This window comes from Hypanus sabinus, chromosome 3 (genome assembly GCF_030144855.1).
Source record: "Hypanus sabinus isolate sHypSab1 chromosome 3, sHypSab1.hap1, whole genome shotgun sequence".
Taxonomy (NCBI): domain Eukaryota; kingdom Metazoa; phylum Chordata; class Chondrichthyes; order Myliobatiformes; family Dasyatidae; genus Hypanus; species Hypanus sabinus.
This window is the reverse complement of record NC_082708.1, coordinates 173,109,782-173,136,040: the sequence shown is the minus strand read 5'-3', so window position 1 is coordinate 173,136,040 and position 26,259 is coordinate 173,109,782. Positions and strand designations below refer to the sequence as shown.

General features: G+C 41.7%; 1 protein-coding gene across 2 annotated transcripts in view; it reads right to left on the bottom strand.

Moving 5' to 3' along the window:
* ctnna2 (catenin (cadherin-associated protein), alpha 2) overlaps positions 1–26,259 on the bottom strand; it is a 1,188,004-nt gene that overhangs the window by 1,043,653 nt on the left and 118,092 nt on the right. For both annotated transcript variants that reach the window (XM_059963425.1, XM_059963426.1), the window contains exons 2-3: positions 25,575–25,682; positions 377–572 (exon numbers count right to left, since the gene is read on the bottom strand). In XM_059963425.1, the coding sequence (XP_059819408.1) occupies positions 377–572; positions 25,575–25,676 (298 nt within the window). In that variant the 5' untranslated portion in view covers positions 25,677–25,682. The remainder of the gene's footprint in view (positions 1–376; positions 573–25,574; positions 25,683–26,259) is intronic.

Genomic DNA, 26,259 nt, shown 5'->3' with positions numbered 1-26,259 from the left:
ATCTCCCTCCTATATGCTGATTCAATACCATTTTTATTTTGCCAACAATAGTGATGGCATCAGCAAACTTAAATATGGTATTGGAGGTGTACTTAGCCTCCAGTAAGTATAAAGTGAGTAGAGCACACTACTGATAAGTACACAGGCTTGTGGTGTATCTAACAGTTGAGGTACAATTAACTTTCCCTATATATCTCCATGAAAACAAACCACATTGACAAGTATCAATTATATCCTGCAGATGTTAATTTGCAGAAATGGAAATCAAAACTTCTTCTTCTTTAAGATAAGAAGCAAAGTCAACAGCATGAAATCCAATGCATTTTGTATGCCTATACAGTATTTGTGTATGCGTGTTAAATCAAAGAATACAGACCTTGTTTTCGTACATCTTCAACAGCCACCAGCAGTTCTTCCTTCAGATCCTGACTCTCTTTTGCAATCTGGTCACCCTTTTCTAGAAAGTTCTGAGTTGCCTGCTCAACAGAAGCAGCTAATACATGTGCTTTCTTAGAGCGACCTTTCTTTTTACTTGATGGGCCTTTGCTACTTGTATTCACAAGTGTAGTTACCTGAAGAGTGATAATAAAAAAATAAATTAATTTCCCAACAATTTATTTCTTCATCACAAACTGCACTTTCAGTGAGGCTTTGCATTTCAACCTCTTCTTTCTGTCTGTGATTGTTGCAAAAAGTCCATCACCAATGACATTTATATTTCCTTTGTTTACATGTAAATATGAAACAAACTGCTGAACATTTATAAAAGCAATCAAAAGGTTCATTTTACTTTTCCTGTAGCACCAATCTGAATCATCTTCAATTGATGTAATTGAAATCAACTTCTCATTGTGAGGCAAAGGGACATTTAGGACTTCCTATTAAAATTAAAACAAGAAGCAAGTGCTTCTGCTAGCTACCCTCTGCTCTCCATCATAAAATCTACCAAAAGAGATCTGCATAGCTGAAACTTTTCTGTGATCCTTCCATGCATATAACCTAATAGGGTCACTCTCATTTGATTGAATCTAGTCAATACTAATCTAGCAATTTCACCAACTGTAAATTACAGTAGAACTCTGATCATTTGAAAAATAAAAAAAACAAATGAATGAAAAACTTATATGGTGTATTTTATGGCTTCAAGTCATTCCAGAGAGGCATGTAGTCACTGTAAGGCAGAAATAAATACCATTTTCTGGATTTTTGGGTACAATGTAGTAAAATGTATAAACTTAGTTTATGAACTCATATATGGGACAATAAGCATTTATTTCACAATAATATTAAGTACATAACTTACTGCTACCAGTGACCACACTAATGTGGTCAGAGAAAATAAATGCAAATGGAAAGATGTTGAGATTGCATTAATTAACTTAGAAGCTCAAATGATGGCTTTTAGCAGAGTCTTAAAAGCAGTAGATTGTGACCTAGTAACTCAGACAAGTAAGGGCCACATTCCTTTGGGAAGATTAAATAATCGCAAAACATCAGCTAAGATGAAAGGAAATCCAAGTGTAGTATATCTGGACGAATAGGACAGTTATGCCAATTAAGCTTCATGACTACAGGTCTTGGAAAAAATAACACCATTTTAAAATAGCACATCTAAACCACTTGAATAAGCACAGAGAGGAGGAAGGATAAAGACTGCATTGACAGAAATTCAATTATCATACCTGTTCATTCCACATTGGTTCTTTAATGGGCTGACAATAAATGAGCAGTGACAAAAAGAAAATACAGCTAGTCCCTGGGTTACCAAAGGGTTCTACCAAAGTGTCTATGAGCCAATTTTTCAGCAAGTCAGAAATCTTTATTTTTTATAGTAACTCATATATTGTTGCATATACATTTGTTGTAATTGTTCCATTTCATTGAATAATCACCCTAATACTAACCATAATTAAAGTAACGGAATATGTACTACATCCAGTTATTAATGAATAATGTAAAACATTTCATTATTATTACTGGCTTTAAATTTTTTAACGTATGTGGAAGAAACTGTATTAAGTTGGAGTTCCATAAATGAGGTCTTTCATGACCCAAGGAGATTCTGTATATATCAATCCTCAAAATAAGCTATTTTACTTGCACAGGAAGGGAGAAAGAACACTACAAAAGAATAGGCGCTTCAATCTACGATGTTGTGCTGACTCAAAGATCAATTCAACCCTTCCGTCCTATACAGCATTCCATTTTTCTACGAAGAAACATGTACCTATTTAAGAATTTCTTATATGTCCCTAAGTTATCTGTGTCTACCACCACGTTGGCAGGATGTTCCATGTACTCACCAGTCCCTGTGTAAAAATACCTACTTCTTATATCTGCCCTATCCATTCCACCAATCACCTAAAAATTATGCCTCCTTGTATTAGCTCTTGGACTAACTCTTTTCTCACGGATGCTGCCTGACCTGCTGAGTTCTTCCAGCGTTGTGTTTGTTGACAGGCAAACTGGATGGGTGCCAGCTGATGTTTGACTCTAACTCACCAATTAAAACAATGAAAGAGATTGAAACATTGAGGCAAATGTAGAAGTTAGGAGATCATTTGGGTGTCCCAGCTCTCTGCAGTTTCCAAGAGGAGTCTGCAAGACAGAGGCTACGTGCACGAACCTCGTGGTGAGCAGGCTGCAAGGCTGCACACACTGGTATTTGATTCTATTTTGCCAATTAAGATTTCACTGTGTGCCGATTAAAGCAACAAGGGAGATTAAAACATCAAGGCAAATGCATAAAAGACTGCCTGCCTTTTGATCATTCTGCTACCGGAGAAGGAGAGCCCGTCACTATGCCCAGAGAATGTTACATGGTTCTGCATTTTGGATATCGACTTGGACTATAGACTTTTTTTTTCAGTCTGCCAGTTCTTCATATGTTGCATTTTTCATCCATCTTCCTTGTTTTTTTTTGTGCGGGAAGGATTGTGGGGTTGATATGACTGTTCCAACTTTGTTGGTTATTTGCATGGGAGGAGCGACTTCGGGGTTAAGGCCATAAGACCTCAAGACATATAGTAAGAGAATTAGGCCAAACTGCCCATCGAGTCTGCTCCAACATTCCATCATGGTTGATGTCTAATCCCTCTCAACCCCAATTTCAAGTCTTCTTCCCATAAACTTTGGCACCCTCACTAATCAAGAACCTATCAATCTCTACTTTAAATATACCCCATGACTTTACAACCACAGTCATCTATGGCAATGAATTCCACACATTCACCATCCTCTGGCTAAAGAAATTCCTCCTTAACTCTGTTCTAAATGGATGTCCCTCTATTCTGAAGTTGTGTCCACTAGTCCTAGACTCATTTACTTTAGCAAACATTCCCCCACATCCACTCTATCTAAGCCTTTCAATATTTGATCAATTTTAGTTAGAACTCGCACCCCCCCCCCCACCCCCAGTTGCCGTGTCTGCTCCATTTTTGTGCAAGGAAAGAGGATTTGGGGGTTAGTGGTCATGCTGCCTTTCTTTTCTTTCTTGGTTTCATAGCTACCTGGAAAAGAAGAACTTCAGAGTTGTATACTTTGATAATAAATGAAATTTAAACTCCATGATACGGCTTGGGCTTGAGCTGGGTCTGGCAGTGCAATTGTGAGTCAGTTGCAGACTGAGCATACAGCCCTGACCCAGTGCTCAGCATCATAGATGCTGAGATATTACTGTCAACTCAGAGTGACTGAGGTCTTTCCATCAAGAAGTCTAAGATCCAGTCACAGAGTAGGTACTCAAGTCTCAAGAGTCACAGAAGGAGATTGACCAGGCTGTTTTTCTTCCTCTGACACAGAATAATGAAGGGTGTCAAATTCAAGTTCATAGTCATTCAACCATACACATGTATAACACCAAACAAGACAACATTCCTGCAGACAAAGGTGCACAACACAGTACATATAACTCACACACAAAACATAAAGTAATATAACAACAGATTAAAAAAAGAAACTAGACATTGCAGCAGTCCCAATAAATATCTTGGACACACAGATGTGAGACCTTGATGATACTCTTAGCAGTCTTTGCAATCCTTTGCAGGGTCTTGCAGTCAGATGTCTTGCAATTCCCACATCAAATGGTGATGCAGCTGATTGGGGGTGGAGGAAGGAGAAAGTCTCACTTGCCTCAATCTCCTTAGGAAGTGGAGACACTTCTGTTCTTTCTAGATGAAAGAGGTGGCATTGAGGATAAACATGAGATCATCTACTCCCAGAAGCCTGGTGATCCTAACTCTCCTCACAAAAGTTGTGCAGTGAGCAATGGTCAGCCTCCACCTTCCTAAAGTCCACAATCATCTCTTCAGTCTTGTCGACATTAAGACAATTTGTCATGCTCACACCATTCTACAAGCTGCTCTATCTCCTCTCTGTACACCATCTCATCATCATTGTTGATGAGGCCAACCACTGTTGTGTCATCAGCCAACTTGGTGATTGTTTGAGGTGGATCTAGCAGTATGTTATGCATCAGCAGCGGGCTGAGCATTTAGCCCATGGACATCATTTTGACTTACCAATATCCTCTTTTTGTCTGTCTATGCCAAATGTCAAAATTTATTTCTGTGTAATAATTCATAATGGTCACTAACAAAATAAAGTTAAATTTCTAAGTCTTACTGAAGTCTACCACACAACTCCAACTTCATGTAACTTCAGCTGCAGAACAAGACAAGTCTTTCACCCCTTCAACAAAATTGAACTCAAAGTAGTACTGAAGAATGGTCTCGGCCTGAAACAGCAACCATTTATTCACTTCCATAGAGGCTGCCTGACCTGCTGAATTCCTTCAGCATTTTGTGTGCTGCTTTGGATTTCCAGCATCTAAAAGACTTTATTGTGCTTCCAAAGGAAGATTCTCTTTAGAGTCAGTCCTACAGCAAAGATGCCCTTCAACATATGCTCTTGCTGATCATCAATTACCTATGACAACCATTTCTACTTGCTGGAACTTGGTCAGTAGCCTTCTATGCCTAGGCAATTAAAGTGCTCACACTGATACTTACTTCCACCATCATCATCCATGCAGATAGTGAAAACATTCTAAACCTCTGGCCTTTATTCTAAACCTATATTGTCTAGCTTTTTATAGCTGTTATAGAGACGTTTTCTACTCTCTAGCCTCCTTATGCCTTCTATAATTTTGTATACCTCAGTGATATCCCACCTCTGTCTCCTTTGCTCCAAGAATACCTCAGCCTATTCATTCTCTCCTCATAGAAAAAAGGAACAGTAAAATACATGTCTTAAATTCTCACACTCTCTTCTTCTGGTGCCACAGTACAGCTTTCTGACCTTCACTGGCCAGCCCCATGCTATTACAGTAATTCCTTTTCAGCTTGCAGCTGTTGTATTTCTGTCAATCTGACATTTTCATTTCCCATAAAACAAAGACAAACTACCATGGCAATTCCAGCACTTTCAAACATAATTACTGGGGTAAGAAGGGAACATTGCAATATTGTAAATTCAATGATTGCTATAAAGTAATTTCAAACAATTAATAGAACTGATGGATTAAACACAATTGAGAAACATCATCCTAATCAATTTTAAAGGAAATGCGAAGTATGTTGCTGTCACCTTTATTTCCAGAGATTGAGTACATCAAATTCACTGCAATTTCTGATTCAGAATTTATTTCTGTAGGGCTATTGTATAATTAAATATTTGTGAATTAATCAGTTTAAATGGTTTTAGAATATCAATATTTTTGATTGGTTTTATTGAAAAGGTTTTGCCATTAAATCTGCAAAGCTGAAGAGATATTATTTTTCTTTTATGATCATTAATCATGCTAGAGAATTACAGTAATACTAGGCTCCACCACTGGGGACTGCAGCTATCTCTGTAACCTAAAACAAGACCAAAGACCATAAGAAATAGAATCAGGAACAAGCCAATCAGTCCCTTGAGCTTTCAATCCCATTAATCAAGCTCTTGGATTATCATCGACTGTCACTATCCCCATATTCTTTGGTTCTGGTAAATATCCAGAAATTGTTGAATCTATACATTGAATGAAATTGATGAACTTTTTTTTTACAAAACAGCCATGTTAAGATAAATGTAGGTCACTTACAGACAGGAGTTGGAGGAATATATAATGTGAGAAAAGGAAATGGTGAAGGAATTAACAAGAGATTCTGCAGATGCAGCAAATCCAGAGCAACACACACAAAATGCTGCAGGAAATCAGCAGGTCAGACAGCATCTATGGAAATGAATAAACAGTTAACATTTCAGGACAAGACTGTAAAGGAAAGGGGTAAATGCCAGAATTAGGTGGTGAGGGAAGGTAGATGCACAAGCTAGAAGATGATAGGTGAAGTCAAGTGCGTGGAAGAGGGGGGAATGCAGTCAGATGTGGGGAGGTGATCAATGGAAATGAAAAGAGCTGGAAAGGAAGGAATCTGAATCAGAATCAGATTTATTATTACCGGTAGGTGTCGTGAACTTTAACTCAGCAGCAATAGTTCAATGCAACAGATGATAAAAGAAAAGAAGAAAACATCAATGAATAGATTACAATAAGTATATATATTTATATTGAATAGATTAAAAATAGTGCAAAACAGAAATATATATTAAATATTAATAATGGATGTTGCCTTTCTGAGGCACAACTCCTTGAAGATGTCTTGGGTAATACAGAGGCTGATACCAGAATGGGGCTGACTAATTTTACCACTTTCTGCAGCTTCTTTTGGTCCTGTGCAGTAGGCTCTCCCACCTGTACCAAACAGTGATGCAGCCTGTCACAGTGCTCTCTACAGTACATCCATAGAAATTTGGTGTTTTAGTTAACAAATCAAATCTTTTCAAACTCCAAATGAAATATAACCATTGTATTGCCTTCTTTATAGCTGCATCCAAGTTAGATCCTCAGAGATCTTGACACCAGAAAATTTAAATTGCTCTCTCTCTTCTCCTCTGGTCCCTCTATGAGGATTGGTTAATGTTCCCTCGTCTTATCTTTCCTGAAGTCCACAATTAGCTATATCAGCTGGCATAGCTTGCTTCTGTATGCCCTCCCCTCTCCATCGAAGATTCTACCAACAATGGCTGAATCATCAGCAACTTCATAGATGATATTTGAGTTATACCTAGCCATACCATCAAGGGTATTGAAAGTGTGGAGCAGTGGGCTAAGCACACACCTCTGAAATGCAGCAGTACTGATCATCAGCGAGGAAGAGATATTATCATCAATCTGCACAGATCCCTCTCTTCTGGTTAGGAAGCAGGATCCAACTGCAGAAGGAGGTACAGAGGCCTAGGCTCTGTAACTTATCGATCAGGATTGTGAGATTGATGGTGTTAAATGCTGAGCTACAGTCAATGAACAGTATTCTAACATACTGTAGGTGTTTGCATTATCCAAGTGGTCTAAGGCCACGTGAAGAGCCCTTGAAATTGCATCCGCCGTGGACTTATTGTGGTGACAGGTAAGTTGCCGTGGGCCCAGGTCCTTGCTAAGGCAGTAGTTCACTCTAGCCATGAACAACATCTCACAGCATTTCATCACCATAGATGTGAGTGCTACTCAAAGATAGTTATTAAGGAAGTTTTTTGGGCACTGGTATAATTGTTGCCTTTTTGAAGCAGCTGGGAACTTCTGAATTGTCGAGGTGAGAGGTTGAAAATGCCCTAACATTTTCTAATATATAACATGTCTTAAACAGCCTAACATCGGCCTCTGAGACAAAATCACAGTGTCACCAGATGCAGCAGGGATCTTCACACCTGTAGTTATGTTCCCCCTTTCAAAGCAGGAAGGAGTTAAGCTCAACTGGTGGTGAAGCATCACTGCCTTTCATGCTATTAGGTTTCGTTTTGTAGGAAGTAATGTCTTGCAAACCCTGTCAGAGTTGTTGTGCATCCAATGTCGCTTCCAACTTCACTCGGTTTTGTCACTTTGCCCTTGATAGCCCTCTGCAAGTCATACCTCACTTTTTTGTACAGACCTGGGTCACCAGACTAAATGCCATAGATCTAGCCCTCAGCAGAAAAAAATATCTCCTGGTGCATCCGTGCCTTTTGGTTTGTGAATGTACACCAAGTTTTCGTAGGCGCACATTCATCCGCACAGGTTTTAATGAAATTGGTAACATCTGCGACATACTCATCCAGATTCGAAGATGAATCCCTGAACACAATCCAGTCCACCGATTCAAAGCAGTCCCATAAGTGCTCCTGAGCTTCCCTTATCCATACCTTCTTGGTCCTAGGAGAGGAGACCTTTTACCTCTTCTCCTCACCAGTCTGTCACCTCTTCCCTTTTTTCCCCATGGTCCACTTTACTTTCCTATCAGATTCCTTTTTCTCCAGTAATTTGCCTGTTCTAGTCTTCACCTCCCAGCTTCTTACTTCATCCCAGCTCTTCCATCTACCTGGCTTCACCTATCATCTTCTAGCTTGTCCTCCTGAGACACCAGGCAAAGTCATTTGATTCCAATCAATTGGTTTATTAATCATTGTAGTAATCATTTTGTGCACATGCACTGGCCGTGTATACAGCCTGTTACAGCCGCTCCGACTGGTTTTCTAACTTTTCTAACTTACATTATTTGTTGTATTTTTTTCTCTTTCATGGTAACACATCGAAGCTGCACCCTCTCTAACATGTTGGTGGAGCAAGTTTCATTCTGGTTTTTAGCACTGGAAATATTTACATTCGGACATTTCTCATTTGCGGAACAGCGGAATGGTCGGATTGTGTATTCCAGAGACCAGCTGATCGCACTTAAACCGGCCGGTTTAGCGAACAGAGCGGCGGATACCCCTGCTGAAATCTGGAGAAAAACACACAGAGGATGCAGAGTGGGATCAAAAAGGAGAGAGAAGGGGACCGGGTCGAGACAACACAGACTTATGGAGAAGAGGAGTTACAAGCCGTGTCTCCCGTCTCTCATTTTGGGCAATGTGAGATCACTGGGTAATAAAATGGAAGAGTTGACAGCTCTAGCAAGGAGTCAGAGGACTTTTCGGGAGAGCAGGGTTATGTGTTTTACTGAAACGTGGCTGCATGAGGACATACCCAACCAAAACGTTTCCAGAGAGGGTTTCCAGCCCATTCCGGCCGATCGGAATGGCACTGAGAGTAGTAAGCGTAAAGGAGGGGGGCTTGCTATCCTGGTTAACAACAGGTGGTGCAATCCTGGTCATATTACAATCAAGGAACATGTTTGTAGCCCAGATATTGAACTTTTTGCTGTTGGACTCTGGCCATATTATTTGCCACGGGAAATCTCACATGCAATTGTGGTTGTTGTGTACATCACTCCCTCTGCCAACCCGACATCGGCGTGTAACATCATTCACACCGTCATAGCCAGACTACAAACCCAGCACCCGAGTGCCCTCATTACCATCTCGGGTGACTTCAACCATGTTACCGTGGCTAGAACACTGCCCAACTTCACGCAGTATCTGAGCTGTACAACCAGAGGGGAAAGGACCCTGGACATGATGTACGCTAACATTAAGGATGCTTACAGCTCCTCTCCCCTCCCCCCACTGGGAAGATCAGATCTCAACCCAGTGCATCTCAAACCCTGCTACGTGCCTCTGGTGAAGAGTAAACCTGCAACCTCAAGGTCAGTGAGGAAATGATCAGGAGAGGCTTATGAGGCACTCCAGGATTGTTTTGAGGCAACAGACTGGTAGGCCCTCTGTGAGCCACATAGAGAGGACATGGGCTTACAGAGTGCATCACTGGTTACATCAACTTCTGTGTGGACTGCAATGTTCTGGCAAGAACTGTCCTTTGTTATTCAAATAACAAGCCATGGGTAACAAAGGACATTAAGGACATCCTGAACACTAAAAAGAGGGTGTTTAGAGATGCAGATAGGGAGGAGTTGAGAACAATACAGAGGGACCTGAAAGCCAAGATCAGGGAGGCTAAAGACAGGTATAGGAGGAAGCTTGACTGGAAACTCCAGCAGAACAACATGAGAGAGGTCTGGAGTGGGATGAGGACCATCACTGGATTCCAGCAAACCAACAACAGAGAAGCTGAAGGCAGTGTGGGCAGGGCCAACAAACTTAACCTATTCTTCAACAGATTGAAACAGTGGCCCCTGCCCATCCCCTACATGATTCATCTGTTGTCGGACCCCAACCAACACATACTCCACTCTCTCCTCCTACCCCTCCTCACAGCCCCCCTCCCTGCTCTCATGACTACACCCCCCACACCTGAAACCATCACAGTGGGCTTCACAGCTGAACAGGTGAGAAGACAGCTGAAACGTCTCCACCCAAGCAAGGCTGCAGGCCTAGATGGTGTCAGCCCCAGGGTGCTCAAAGCCTGTGCCCCCCCCCCCCCCAGCTATGTGGAGTACTTCATCATGTCTTCAACCTGAGTCTGAGTATCCAGACAGTTCCTGTGCTGCGGAAGACGTCCTGCCTTGTTCCTGTTCCAAAGATGCCACGCCCCAGTGGCTCCAATAACTACAGACCGATGGCGTTGACCTCCCACATTATGAAGACCCTGGAGAGACTTGTTCTAGAGCAGCTCCAGCCTATGGTTAGGCCTCACTTAGACCCCCTCTAGTTCACCTATCAGCCCCGACTAGGAGTTGAGGATGCCATCGCCTACCTGCTGAACCGTGTCTATGCCCACCTGGACAAGCTGGCAAGCACTGTGAGGGTCATGTTTTTTGACTTCTCCAGTGTGTTCAACACCATCCGCCCTGCTCTGCTGGGTGAGAAGCTGACAGTGATGCAGGTGGATGCTTCCCTGGTGTCATGGATTATTGATTACCTGACTGGCAGAATACACAGTACATGCACTTGCAACACTGTGTGTCAGACAGAGTGGTCAGCAGCACTGGGGCTCCTGAGGGGACTGTCCTTTCTCCCTTTCTCTTCACCATCTACACCTCAGACTTCAACTACAACACAGAGTCTTGCCATCTTCAGAAGTTTTCTGATGACTCTGCCATAGTTGGATGCATCAGCAGGGGAGATGAGGCTGAGTACAGGGCGACGGTGGGAAACTTTGTCACATGGTGTGAGTAGAATCATCTGCAGCTTAATATGAAAAAGACTAAGGAGGTGGTGGTGGACCTGAGGAGGGCTAAGGCACCAGTGACCCCTGTTTCTATCCAAGGGGTCAGTGTGGACATAGTGGAGGATTACAAAAACCTGGGGATACCAATTGACAATAAACTTGAATGGTCAAAGAACACTGAAGATGTTTACAAGAAGGGTCAGAGCCATCTCTATTTCCTGAGGAGAATGAGGTCCTTTAACACCTGCCGGACGATGCTGAGGATGTTCCATGAGGCTGTGGTGGCCAGTGCGATCATGTTTGCTGTTGTGTGCTGGGGCAGCAGGCTGAAGGTAGCAGACACCAACAGAATCAACAAACTTATTCGTAAGGCCAGTGATGTTGTGGGGGTGGAACTGGACTCTCTGACGCTGGTGTCTGAAAAGAGGATGCTGTCCAAGTTGCATGCCATCTTGGACAATGACTCCCATCCACTCCATAATGTACTGGTTAGGCACAGGAATATATTCAGCCAGAGACTCATTCCACCAAGATGTAACACTGAGCATCATAGGAAGTCATTCCTACCTGTGGCCATCAAACTTTACAACTCCTCCCTCGGACTGTCAGACACCCTGTGCCAATAGGCTGGTCCTGGACTTATTTCCACTTGGCATGATTAACTTATTATTTAATTATTTATTGTTTTATATTGCTATCTTTCTTCACTATTCTTGGTTGGTGCGGTTGTAACGAAACCCAATTTCCCTCGGGATCAATAAAGTATGTCTGTCTGTCTCTATGGTGCTTCCCACTCCCTCCCCTCTCCCTTCCCCCTTTCTCAACCAAAATTCTTCTCTCCCTGTCCCCTTCAAACTCTCAGTCCATAATAGCAACCCATATCAGGATCAGGTTTATCATCACACAGATACAACATGAAATTTATTCTTTTTTTCTGCAGCAGCAAAAATGTGCAATACATAAAATTACCACAGCAGTAAGTGTTGATTGTGAAGAAGGTTACCACAGATTACAAAGGGATCTTCATTAGTTAGGAAATTGGGCAAGGAGTGGCAAATGGATTTCTTTTGCCCCTTCACACTCACTTCAATTATAAGCAAATACTTTGAGAGGCTAGTTAAAGTCTACATCTGCAGCATGCTATCACCCATACTGGAACGCCTACAATTCGTCTACCAACTGAGCCAGTCTACCAATAACGCCATAGCCACAGCACTACATGCTGTCCTCACTCACCTAGAGAAGAAGGATGCAGACATTAGAATGGTGTTTCTGGACTACATTTCAGCATTCAACACCATAATTCCCTCCAGACTTGACAGGAAGCTCAGAAACCTTGGCCTGAACCCCACCTTGTGCAGCTGGATCCTAGACTTTCTATCAGATCACTAACAGCTGGTAAGGATGGACTCCCTCACTTCTGCCCCTCTGAACCTTAATATAGGTGCCCTCCAGGGTCACGTTCCAAGCCTGCTGATCTACTCCCTTTACACCCAGGACTGTACTGCCTGCCACACACAGCTCCAATCTGGTCAAATTTGCAGATGACACAACTTTGATCAGCCTTACTTCTAGCTGTGATGAGACAGCCAACAGAGAGGTTAATACTTTGACACACTGATGCCAAGATAACAACCTCTCCCTCATTGTCAAAAGAGCTGATTGTGGATTACATGGGGAATAGAGGCGAGCTCGCCCTGATCAACATCAATGGGTGTGCAGTTGAGAGGGTGAGTAGTTTCAAGTTCCTCTGTATACACATCACCAATGATCTTACTTGGACTGTACACACCAACCTTGTGACAAAAAAAGCACAACAGTGTCTCTTCCACCTCGGGCGATTCAAGAATTTCAGCATGAGTCCCCAAATCTTCAAGACCTTCCACAGGGGCACCATCGGGAACATACTGACCATTGGGAGTATCACCACCCTGTCCAGGAAATGAATTAACCTTGACCACTGGTACGGATAGCCCAATGCATTTGTGGATGTTAACTTTTCTCTATTGAGGAAATTTATAGCAGCTGGTGCAGAAAGAAGGCCTGGAAGATCAGCGGGGGCACCAGTCACCCCAACCATTAAGTGCTTCAGCTGCTTCTGTCCAGCAAATGGTACTGCAGTATTAAAGCCAGGGCCAACAGGCTGCAGCACAGCCTCTTTCTACAAGCCATTAGATTTTTAAATTTACATGTCACTACAATGCCACGGAGTCATCAGCAAATATTTTTACTCCCTCAAGTTGTGGGATGGATGTTAAGATTTAAATAGATTCTAACACAGCTAAGTGTGAGGTGATGCTGTGAATGGTGGCCACTCTGTAACGAAAGTGAACAGAAAGACCTAGGAGTGCAGGTGCAAGTTAATTGAAAGCACTGACGCACGTAAGCAGGATGGTTAAGGGGGTCTTTAACACACTGGCCTTCATCCATCAGTGCAATTATTATAAGAGCTGCACATTATGTTGCAATTGTACAAGGCACTGAAGGTGCACTTCAAGCAATCTTTACAGCTTTAGTCACCCTGCTATAAGAAAAACATGGTTAAGCTGGAAAGTGTCGAAAATACTTACAAAGATGTTGCTAAGACTAAAGGGCCTGAGTTACAGGGAGAGGTTGACGAGGCTAGGTTTTGGAATGTACAAGCAAAAGGAACAATCTTATAGGAATATTTGAAATTATGAGCCATTGATAAGGTGCATAGAATAGGGGAGTATAGAATTAGAGGCACAAGTTTTGGGTGAAAGGGACAAGACTTAAAAGGTATCCAAAGGGCAAATTTTCATGCAGAGGGTGGTGAGTCATGAAATAAGCTGGAAGTCGTATTTGAGACAGCTAGATTAGATATAACGGAGGGGTACGAGCTTAGAGGGAAAAGGGATGAATGCAAGAAGTAGGGACTAGTTGGGTGGGCATTGTGGTCAACAAGGACTCATTGGGCTGAAAGGCCTATACCCATGCTGTATTGCTCTGTGACTATATTAATATTCAGTAAAATAAAGGAATCAAAATATTCCATCAGTAACAAAACACAGATTACTTTCTGTGAAATAACTTCCTTGCTTCCAATTACAATGTTATTTTGACACAAAAATATAAAAAAAAATTCAAAGAGTAAATGAATAAAATTCAATTTTATATCAAATATAATTTGTATCGCTCAAGGATAACTGCAAATGTTCATAAAATCACAACATTTTCATAAAAATATGAAAAGATTATCAAAAACTAAATCAGCAAATTCAGATTAATAATGTGAACTCTTATGGTGTTCAGATTGCTATTACCATATTGATGCCCTGATGTACATTTACTGGACAAGAAGTACTATTTATCTCATTCTGTAGCATGCCACTCACTTCCACGGATCCTTCTGACTATGGCTCCCAGCATTGTCAGAACAAGCCTCCTGGGTGCATTACAACCTGGAAGAATCAATTTCATTTTCTCCACTTTAGACGGCTTGCTCTCCTTTTTCTGAATTGGCTATATGTGCCTATCATCATCAATTTGGTTCACTTTTTCTTTTTTTAATAGTCTGGACTGCAAAGCATTTCCTATAGCCTTATCAATACATTACACAGACAAGGCAGCTCAACTTAACCTTGACTACTCCTTAATTGCCATGTTATGATCTTAACTGATCAATGTTATTTCCTTTGTTCTGTCTGTCACCCAATCCCACCATCTCCATTCCCTAATATGAACAATTTTTTTTTCCTAACTCTTGATGCTGGATCTTTCATATATGCTGTCTATTATACTGAATGCTTCCAGCACTTTCTGTTTCCCTTTTATTGACAAGAGCATAAAGTACAGCACAGTATCTAGCCCTTCAGCCCGCATTATCCTGACAAACTCTGAAGGTAAATTTAACTAAAAATATTTTCTTACATACAGTCTATATTCTTCCAGTCCCTGCCTATTCATATGCCTATCTAAATCCCTCTTTAAACTTTGCTATCATGAGTTGTCCAATGGGGCAGTAATTAATCAAATTGGATTGTGAGCTGGATCTGGGCAATTTTTTAATTGTGTGGAAAATGGCAGTATTGTAACTGTTGTGGAGTAGTGGGCCAAATTGCAGTGAGTTCTGCAAAGCAGACTGTCAATAGAATGTTTACAGAATCCCCACATAATGGTGCAGTGCTTTCCTAGAAAAATGTCTATACTGTAACTTTCCTTAACACAAAACTACATAATCTGCACATGCATTAAAAAATCCAAATGCAAAGTAGTACTTATTATTTTGTAAGAATAAATTTAATTCAATAACTCAAAATTTTGGGTCACAATCATGAATTTAGTAAAGATAAATTTCTGTTATCTGAATTACTGTGACAAGAGAATTGCCTTTATCCATAGCCTTTGCTGTAAGTAGACTTCTCAACTATTTCTCAATATATGTCAAGCCAACCTAATTGGCTGCAGATTGGCTTCTGTAATAGTGGGCTTTCAAGAAGCATGGATCCCCATTCAAGTGTACTTCAATGCTGGAAATGTTAAAAACAAAAAAAGTGCTGAAAACCCTCAACAGCTAAGATAGCAATTAAGAAAAGAAAAACAGAGTTACCGTTTCCAGTTTTGTGCCTTTATCTAAGACTCTTCCCACAAATTTTGCCTAACTTGCTGAGTAATGCAATTTTTTAATATTTTGGAATGATAACTCCACACTTCTGGCCAAACATGATTGAGGATATTTCAAACTTTCCTTTGGTACTCACATGGCTCTGACTAGATATGGGAATAGTTTATGAGCCAACTGTTCCTGTTAGCTGTTTAACTGTTTACTACCATTCATCATTGGATGTAGAAAGACCATGGAGCTTCAATGTGACGTTCTATGAAATCACTTAATTTGATCTAATGCATGCTGTACTTGCTGTTCAGCATGTTTGTCTTATACTATAGATTCACTAAGTTAGTATCACATCATAATCATAGAGCACTAAAAGACCCTTCTGCCAATTATGCCCACACTGACCATCAAGTACCTATCTGTACAGACACCATTTACCATCATTTAGCCTATTATACACAGGCTATTAGTGCTTGTCCAAATGCTTTTTAAATACTGTTAGGAACCTGTAACCACCATCTTCTTGGGCAGTGTGTTCCAGACTGCAACCATGCCTCAGTGAATAAATACCTCCTCACGTCCTCTCTAAACCTCTTTGTCCTCATATTAAACCCATACGTTCCAGTTATCAACATACACAAAATTCTGTAGGTATTTAGTATGTCATATCAACTGTTTATTTCTTACATAACCACATATGCCTCCAGTCTTATTACATGTCTGTCATGGAGAAAAGTTTCTTACCATCTACACTTTCAATTCAATGCAATTTAGTCTTTATCAGGTTCCTCCATCCCACTCCCAACAATCTTATGCTCCAAGGAAAACACAGCCAATCCCAAGTCTCTCATAAATAAAACATTCATAGAACCATAGAACAATAACAGCACAATACAGGCCTTTCAGCCCTCCATGTTGTGCTGACCCATATAATCCTGAAAAAAGTACTAAACCCACACTACCCCATAACACTCCATTTTTCTTTCATCCATGTGCCTGTCCAAGAGGCTCTTAAATACCCCTAATGTTTTAGCCTCCACCACCATCCCTGGCAAGTCATTCCAGGCACTCACAACCCTCTGTGTAAAAAACTTACCCCTGATGTCTCCCCTAAACTTCCCTCCCTTAATTTTGTACATATGCCCTCTGGTGTTTGCTATTGGTGCCCTGGGAAACAGGTACTGACTATCCACCCTATCTATGCCTCTCATAATCTTGTAGACCTCTATCAAGTCCCCTTTCATTCTTCTACACTCCAAAGAGAAAAGTCCCAGCTCTGTTAACCTTGCTTCATATGACTTGTTCTCCAAACCAGGCAACATCCTGGTAAATCTCCTCTGCACTCTCTCCATAGCTTCCACATCCTTCGTATAAATGAGGTGACCAGAATTGAACACAATACTCTAAGTGCAGTCTCACCAGAGATTTGTAGAGTTGCACCATGACCTCTCTACTCTTGAACTCAATCCCCTTGTTAATGAAGCCTAGCATCCCATAGGCCTTCTTAACTACCCTACCAACCTGTTCAGTGACCTTGAGGGATGTATGGATTTGAATCCTAAGGTCCCTTTGTTCATTCACTCTCTTAAGTAACTGACCATTAATCCTGTACTCAGTCTTCTGGTTTATCCTTCCAAAATGCATCACCTCACACTTGTCTGGATTGAACTCCATCTGCCATTTTTCTGCCCAACTCTGCAGCCTGTCTATATCGTCTTGTAACCTTCAACAACCTACAGCTCCATCCACGCTCCTCCAATCTTTGTGTCATCCACAAACTTATTTACCCATCCTTCCGCCTCTACATCCAGGTCATTTATAAATATCACAAATAGCAGATTTGTGACAGATTCCTGCAGCACTCCACTAGTCACTGACCTCCAGGCAGAATACTTTCCTTCCACAACTACCCTCTGCTTTCTTCCTTTAAGCCAATTTTTTATCCAAACAGTCAAGGTTCCACTGATCTCATGCCTCATGACTTTCTGGATGAGTGTCTCATGAAGGACCTTGTCAAATGCTTTGCTGAAGTCCATGTAGACCACATCCACTGCCCTACCCTCATCAATTTCTTTTGTTACCTCTTCAAAAAAATCAATGAGGCTCGTGAGGCACTATCTTCCCTTCACAAAGCCATGTTGACTATCCATGAGTAGACTATATTTCTCCAAATGCTCGTAGATCCTATCCTTAAGAATCCTTTCCAGTAGTTTGTATACCACTGACGTAAGACTCACCAGTCTATAGTTCCCAGGTTTCTCCCTATTACCTTTTTTAAACAAGGGAACTACATTTGCCATTCTCCAGTCCTCCAGCACTTCCCCTGCAGCCAAAGAGGATTTAAAGATCATAGCTAATGCTCCTGCGATCTCTTCTCTCAATTCCCACAACAACTTGAGGTGTATCATATTCGGCCCTGGGGATTTATCAATCTTAATGTTTTTAAGAAGATCAAGCACTCCTTCTTCCTTAATCTCCTCATTGTCCAGCACACAGGCCCACTCTACTTCGACCTCATCCTGATCAAGATCCTTTTCACTTGTGAATGCGGAAGCAAAGTATTCATTTAGGACCTCCCCAACATCCTCCGCTTCCAGGCACATGTTACCCTCTTTATCCTTCAGTGGTCCCACCTTCGTTCGTGTCATCCTCCTATTCTTCACATACGCGTAGAATGCCTTGGGGTTCTCCTTAATCCTACATGCCAAGGACTTCTTCTGCCCCCTCTGAGCTCTCCTAAGTCCTCCCAGGAACTCCCACATCTGACACCGACCACAAAAAACTGGCCTCACACACATACTACCTCCTTTTGCAATCAACAACTGCCTCGCTTCATCCTGTTACCGCTGAAGCCCTCTGAGCCAAAGCCCTTTCACTCTGCTGCCCTCTCCCAATGCAGCCCGCTGGTTATGGCTGCCTTCTTTTTAAACTGTTCACACTCAACTGGCTGACGTCATGCACGTGCGCACTCTGGCCTCTCTCTTCCCCCCGAGAACTCAAAACGTCTTCCCGCTGGAAATCCTTAGGTGCTCTCCCGCTGCCTTTTTGTTCCGAATTCATGCTGAACCTCACCTGAACCTTATTCTGTGCAGTCCATAGGAGGAGTGTGTGGGTGTTCAGCAGATGGAATGGGTGGAAGAGGGAAAGAAACAGGGTGATGATGACTGAAGGAACTGAAGGCAGAAATAGGAGAGAGACAAAAGGGACTGAGTGGGAGCAACTTACCTGAAATTGGAGAATTCAGTTTTCATGCCGTCAAGTTGTAGACTACTCAAGAGGAATATAAGCTCCTCCAGCTCAGTGGTCCCCAACCACTGGGCCACGGTCCGGTACTGGGCCTCAAAGCATGTGCTACCGGGGCACAGGGAAACAATATGATTTGGATATATGAAACGATATGAGTCAGCTGTACCTTTCCTCATTCCCTGTCACGCCCAATGTTGACCTTGAACACACGCGAGGTCATTACCCACGTGAGGTCATCAGTCCGTCATTAACCTACAGCTACTTGATGAGTAAAAAAACTAATGTTGCTTGAGAGTTTCTTTGGAAGAGGTGGTAGGAGACATAAAAGGCCTAACAATGATGATAACGCAGAGACAGCTGAGGCCGAGACTGCAAAAAAAAAGCTTCATTCAACAGAAAATACAATGAGTCGTACATAAAATATGGCCTTAATGCAACTGGTGACTTATACGCTCCAAGCCCCCTGTGTGTGATATGAAGCCCTCAAAACTGCTTCAGCACCTTGCACTTAAAGACAAACCTGTTGAGCTTTTTGAGCAAAAAAAAAACATGAGCAAGCGGGACAGAAGCAAAGTGCTGAGAGCCACCACCTCCACAAACGCTGCTGCTTTGAGAGCATTGTACTTAGTGGCTAGCCATGTTGCTGAGGCTAAGATGTCTTTGGATGTTGGTGGAGAATTGATTCTGCCTGCTACCAAGGACGTGCCATGAATTGCTGGGAGAAGCTGCAGCTAACAAGATGGCACAGGTTTCTCTTTCAGCTACCACAGTTTCAACGAGAATTGACGACATAGCGGAGGACATTGAAGCACAGCTGTTGGAACAACATAACGAGTAACCATGATGTGTTATCCAGGTCAACAAGTCTACCAACGTTGACAACAAGTCAATACCTCTGGTTTATGTGCGATATATATTTCAAGATAATGTGCACAAGGATATGTTGTGTGCACTGCCGCTGCCAACTAATACAACTGGGGCAGAACTGTTTAAGTCTTTGAATGACTACATGTCCAGCAAACTGGACTGGTCATTCTGTGTTGGAATATGCACAGACGGGGCTGCAGCTATGACTGGACGGCTGTCTGATTTCACTACCCGAGTCAAAGAGGTTGCTCCTGAATGCCAATGTGAGTCATACACGGGGAAATGCTGGCTAGCCGAAAAATGTCACCTGATCTTAATAGCGTATTGAGTGATGTTGTTGAAGTTATCAACCACATCAAAGCAAAAGCCCTTAACTCACGTCTGTTTGAGCAGCTTTGCGAGGAAATGGATGCAGAGCACAAACACCTTCTCTTACACACCGAAGTCAGGTGGCTATCGAGCGGCAGACCCCTGGCCAGGGTTTTTGAGTTAAAAGAGCCGCTACTGAGATTTCTTTCAGGAAAAAAGTCACCACTGGCAGCACACTTCAGTGACAAGGAGTGGATAGCAAATCTCTTCTTCAACCTGCTCAATGAACTCAATTTGTAACTTCAGGGGAGAATGACAACTGTCTTCAAAAGTGTCTGCTTTCAAAGCCAAACTGGAACTGTGAGGACAGTGAGTGGACAGGGCATATTTGACATGTTCCCAACATTAGCTGGGATTTTGGGAGAGACTGAGGCTGCATCGTCCTTCTCACAGCTGGTGTGCGATCACCTATCTTCGCCGTCGACAGAATTTGAGAGTTACTTCCCAACCGCAAATGACGCAAAACATGCAAAGGAATGGGTCCATGACCCATTTGTGAACATCCCCTGTAAATCATCCATGTCAGTGCAGGAAGAAGATCAACTCCTTGAGCTTGCAAATGACGGCGGGCTGAAAAGTATGTTTGACATAACATCTCTGCTGGCATTCTGGATCAGTCACGGCTGAATATCCTGAGATAGTCATGAAAGAACTGAAAACGTTGCTTCCATTTACAACATCATATATCTGCAAAGCAGAGTTTTCTGCAATGAATGCAACGAAAACTAAATTGCAGAATAGACTGGACATAAGGAACCCCCTTCGAGTATCACTGTCTCCCATCACCTCTCAATGGGACCGACTTGTTGCAGGGAAACAAGCCCAGGGCTCCCACTGATTCAGTGATATTGGTGTGTTGCAATGATTTTATATGTTCATATGAGGAAACTATGCGCTGTGTGTTTAATATCCAAATGTTACTTAAACTCTTATGATGCTATTGACTTATAAGTAACTTATAATTGACATTACTATATTCATGTGAGGAAAATATGCGCTGTGTGTTTAATTTTAAATTCGTTAGATAAACCCTTTTAGAAACAAAATTGAGTGTAATAGTAACTATTTCCACTCTCCCTCCTCGACTATCAATTAGAATCATAGAGTAATAGAAAGGTACAGCCCAGAAACAAGTCTGTGGCCCATTTAGTCCATACCAAGCCATTTGAAATGCCTACAACCTTAGTCAGAAGTTCATTTCACTCCACAGTTGATACCTTCCAGCATTTTATTATTTTTAGTCCAGATTCCAGTATCCACAGTGTTTGAACTTTGAAGAAGCCTGAGAGACAGAAGCTGGTGAATTTCATGAGAATGCAGAAGCTGGGGCCTGATGTGTTCTGATAGGTGCATGAGAATATGGGCCACAAAGCATGGGAACACATTAAGAGGAGGTTCTCCTGTGTCTATGGGAACATAAGAATGGAATATTGAAGCAAGTCTGGTAACTGAGGCCTTCTATTAGCCTTCCTGATTTCTTTCTTAAGTGTTCTCTTTCATTCCTTATACTCCATAAGCACTTCATTTGTTCCCACCTGCCTATTCCAGCAATGTGGCTCTTTTTAAATGGAATGCAGAAATTAGGGCCATCTCATGTCAAAGGGTGTAAAATCCTGGTGTGTTAACGGAGCGCAAGGATTTGCACTCTGTGAATCAGATGCTGAAACGTCCTGTTTTCTGCACAATAGATAATGGATTAATGGAGTTTTACTGTGATCTCAATCAGGATTGCACTTGTGTACATTCATTTCCCAAGTTCCTAGAGTAACGCTCTGTAAGGTTCCACTGCTAATGTAATGGTTTCTTTGTAATGTTCACTGCTGAAGTAACAGTTTCTCTGTAGCAGCAATGTTTGGGTTATGTCTGGAGATAACAGGACTGTGGGATGCATGTTAGCCAATCAGCATTTTGTTGCCGTCTTCTGAATCTGGAAGCAGTTCATTTTGCGGGCTTTTACTAGAGAGAGAGAGAGAGAGAGAGAGAGAGAGAGACAAAGAGTGAAGACGCTAATGGAGAGATTTGGTAGGCTGGGAATGGAGTGGACTCAGAGCGAGGGTCCGAAGGGCAGCAAAGATCGGAGGAGGTCAACGCGGACCGATCAGCCTATGAGTGAGCTCCAACTTTGCGCACAGACTGTTTAATAAAATTGGGCCCTTTTTTAAATTCCATTTCTCTACTAACTATATAGTCAAAGTAAGAGTTATAAAGTTTAATCGCTTAATCGCATATTGTGTACTGTTTATTATTTCAGGGTACTGATTTGTAATGGGGGACACATTGCCCAGCATCCACCCAAACAAGATTTCTTAAGTTTGGCCAGGCAGGGGGTTATCACCCCCAATATTAAGCTGCTAGGCAAAGCACGAGTTACACAAGCAATAGTCAATGTGAATGGGCCTTACTCTGAATATCCACACAATAAAGTTTGTCTATCAAATTGCCTCTACTGTCCTCCAATGAAAAATGTTCACAAAGCACGAACTATTTCACTTTGTGTGATTCACCTCTCATGAAGGCTGACACTAATAATGAAATTCATAACAGCTTGCAATGGACCAGCACAGATTTTTGCTAATCAAGGAAGGAGCATCAGGAATTCAAATACTTGTCTTCCAACATGGTTCTAAGACCTGGCCTACTGCAGTCAGCACAACGTACACAAGAGAAACCACCAAAACCTTTCAAATTTACTAGAAGGATAAACAAACTCTGTGCATGTCCTCTACCAGAACATTGCCCAAGAATGGAGAAGTCTACTAAAAGTAGTGGATACTGGCTAGTCCATCATAGGAAAAGTCTTTTCCACAACTGAGCACATCTACAAGGAGCACTGCCACAAGCAAGCAGCACCTATCAGCAAGGACCCCCAGCATCCAAGCCATTCTCTCTTCTCACCACTGCCATTAGGAAGGAGGTACTTAGGTCCCACATGACCAGGTTCAAGAACAGCTCATACCCTACAACCAAAGTTCAAAGTTCAAAATACATTTATTATATTTATTATCAAAGTAGGTAAACTATTTTTAACCTTCAGATTTGTCTCCTTACACACAGCCACAAAATAAAGAAATCCAATAAAACCCATTAAAAAAAAGAAAACAGTCAAACATCCAACATGCAGAAAAAATACAATTCATGCAAACAATAAAAGCAAGCAAAATACATTTAGAACGAAACTTCACAAAAGTGAGCCCAGAGCCACAAAACCAGTCATAGCTGATCCAGGGGCCCTTAAGTTGCAGGCCACAGACTCAGTCCAGAACAAAGACGAGTAAACCTCAACAAGCAGCAAGCTGAACACCGGCCAATCCCTCGCTTCCAGCCCCAACACCCCGGTATTTTTAATCTGGCCCAGTGCTTAAACTGGCCAAACCTCAGGTCATTTCTTGCTCTTGGACGTGGGCCCTGCCACCCAGCCTTTCCATTCTGGCCCCACCCTTAAATCAGCCAAACAGCGGGTCATTCCTCATTCTTGGTTCCAGGCCCTGCCACCTCGACTCTACTTTGCCTCAGTTCTACTTCAAATGCCTCTAAGTCAGCTCCAGCAATGGCCTACTTTGGCTCATACTCAGCTCTCAGATCGAGCCCCACTGTTTCATTTTGGCCTGTACACGCCATGCTGCAATCATCCTGGACCTTCAACACTTCAGTCCACACCACAAAAATGCCAGGTCATAGAGGCGTTTCAATAGCTCAGCTCCATAAGGAAAGTTACAAGCAATTGATTGTAGTGATCATTTGAGTAATGAAGTAGTTAATAATTGTGTTTGCTGCAACAAGTCATCATTGCAATTCACCAACACCACCCTAAAATAGAAAATCAGGCTCCTGAACCTATGTGGATAACTTCACTTATCTCACACCGAACTGACTCCACAATGTATGGGCTCACTTTCAAGGACTATTAACTCATATTCTCAATAATCAATAAATCAATATCTAATTATTTATTTACATTTGCACAGCTTGATTTCTTTTGCACATTTGTTGTTTGTCATTCTTTGTGTGTATTTGATTCTTTGATTCTATTCTATTTAGGAATTAGATGGCAGAGGGAAAGAAGCTGTTCCTGAATTGCTAAGTGTGTGCCTTCAGGCTTCTGTACCTCCTTCCTGATGGCAACAATGAGAAGAGGGCATGTCCTCAGTGATGGGGGGCCTTAATGATGGACAACACCCTTCTAAGGCACCACTCCTTTAAAATGTCTTGGATAGTAGAGAGGGTGGTACTCAAGATGAAGCTAACCAGTTTTACAAATTTCTGTAGTTTCTTTTGATCCCCTGCAGTCCCACCCCTATACCAGACAGTGATGCAGTCTGTCAGAATGTTTTCCACAGTACATCTGCAGAAGTTTGAGTGTTTTAGGTAACAAACCTAATCTGCTCAAGCTCCAAATGAAATACAGCAGCTGTCTTGCCTTCTTTATAGCTGCATTGATATGTTGGAAACAATTTTGATCATCAGAGATCTTGACACTCAAAAAACTTGAAATTGCTCACTCTCTGCACTTGTGATCCCTCTATGAGGATTGGTTTGTGTAGCTTCATCCTCCTCTTTCTAAAGTCCACAATCAGCTCTTTGGTCTTATTGAAGTTGAGTGCAAGGTTGTTGCCCCAACACAACTCAACTAGCTGGTATATCTTGCTTCTGTATACTTTCTCGTCTCCATCTGAGATTCTGCCAAAAATGGTTTTATCATCAGCAAATTTATAGATGACATTTGAGCAAAACCTAGCCACAGAGTCACGGATATAGAGAGAGTAAAGCAGTGGACTAACCACACTGAGGTGCAACAGTGTTGATCGTCTATGAGGAGGAGATATTATTACCAATCCACAGAGATTGTGGTCTTCCGGTTAGGAAGTCATAGATCTAATTGCAGATGGAGAGACAGAGGCTCAGGTTCTTTAGTTTATCGATCAGGACACTGGGAATGATAGTGTTAAACGCTAAGCTACAGTTAACAAACAGCATCCTGACATAGGTGTCTGCATTATGCAGGTGTTCTAAGGCCATTTGAAGAGCCAATGAGAGTGCATTTGTTGTAGACCTATTGTGACAACAGGCAAATTGCAGTGGGTCCAGGACTCAGAGGACAATATCAGCTACATGTGCAAGTCAGGTCATTCACATCCTCAACTCCAGAACCCAAAGCAGAATTCTGTTCTGAGCTCTATCTCAGGAAAAAAAATACACAAATAGACTAAGAAAAGAATTAAAGATTATTTCACTAGTGTCCATGGAACTCACTTCTTTGAAGTTTTACTAAGAGACCATATTTTTACAACAGAATTTAACTTTAAATATCTTCATAATCTCCATATTTCCAATTAACATAGAACACTGTACCATTGGGCCAGACTGTTAACCTTGTTTATAAGTGAAACATGAAAAAATACCGATAAATGTGCAAGTTTTTTTTTGTATGTGGTAGTCATTTGAATAATGCATCAGGAAAGCTGGTACTGAAATCAATGCTGAATTACTTACCTGAGTGACCAGCGGCTCTAGTAACTGTTCAACTGTCACAGTCCTTATTTCCAGACTTTTAGGATCCCATTTTAGCAGAATAGGTGAGGTTGCAGTTGTCATGGTTTACTGGAAAAAAAAGAAAATTGATGTTTTATACACAAAAGCAGGAAAGCTTAGTTTTAGAAGTTATTTACCAAACAAATCTGTAATATTATATTTAATAATAAAAACTAATATTGTTAAATTATGCTTTTAGGTAATACAAGGGAAAGCAATAAGAGTTCAGAATAAAGTGTTAGAGTTACAGAGAAAGTGTGGTGCTGATAGACAAATGCAAGATCACAAGGTAGATTATGAGGTCAGAAGTCTATCTATCGTCCGGTATAAATGCTGTCCTTGAGCCTGGTGGTACCTGCTGCATCTTTTGCCCAAAGGGAAGGGAGAAGAACACCTGGAGTGATTGGGTTCTTTGACTATGCTGGCTGCTTTACTGAGGCAGCAAAAATTGTAAACAGACAGCATGGAAAGGAGGCTGGTTTTCATGACGTACTGAGGTGTGTACACAACTTTCTACCATTTCTTGCAGCCATGAGAAAAGCAGCTACCATACTAAGCCATGGTATAGTGCAACAATAAAAATTGGTGAGTGTCAAGGGAACTTGCCAAATATCTTAAACCTCTTGAGGAAGAAAGAAGTGTGGTG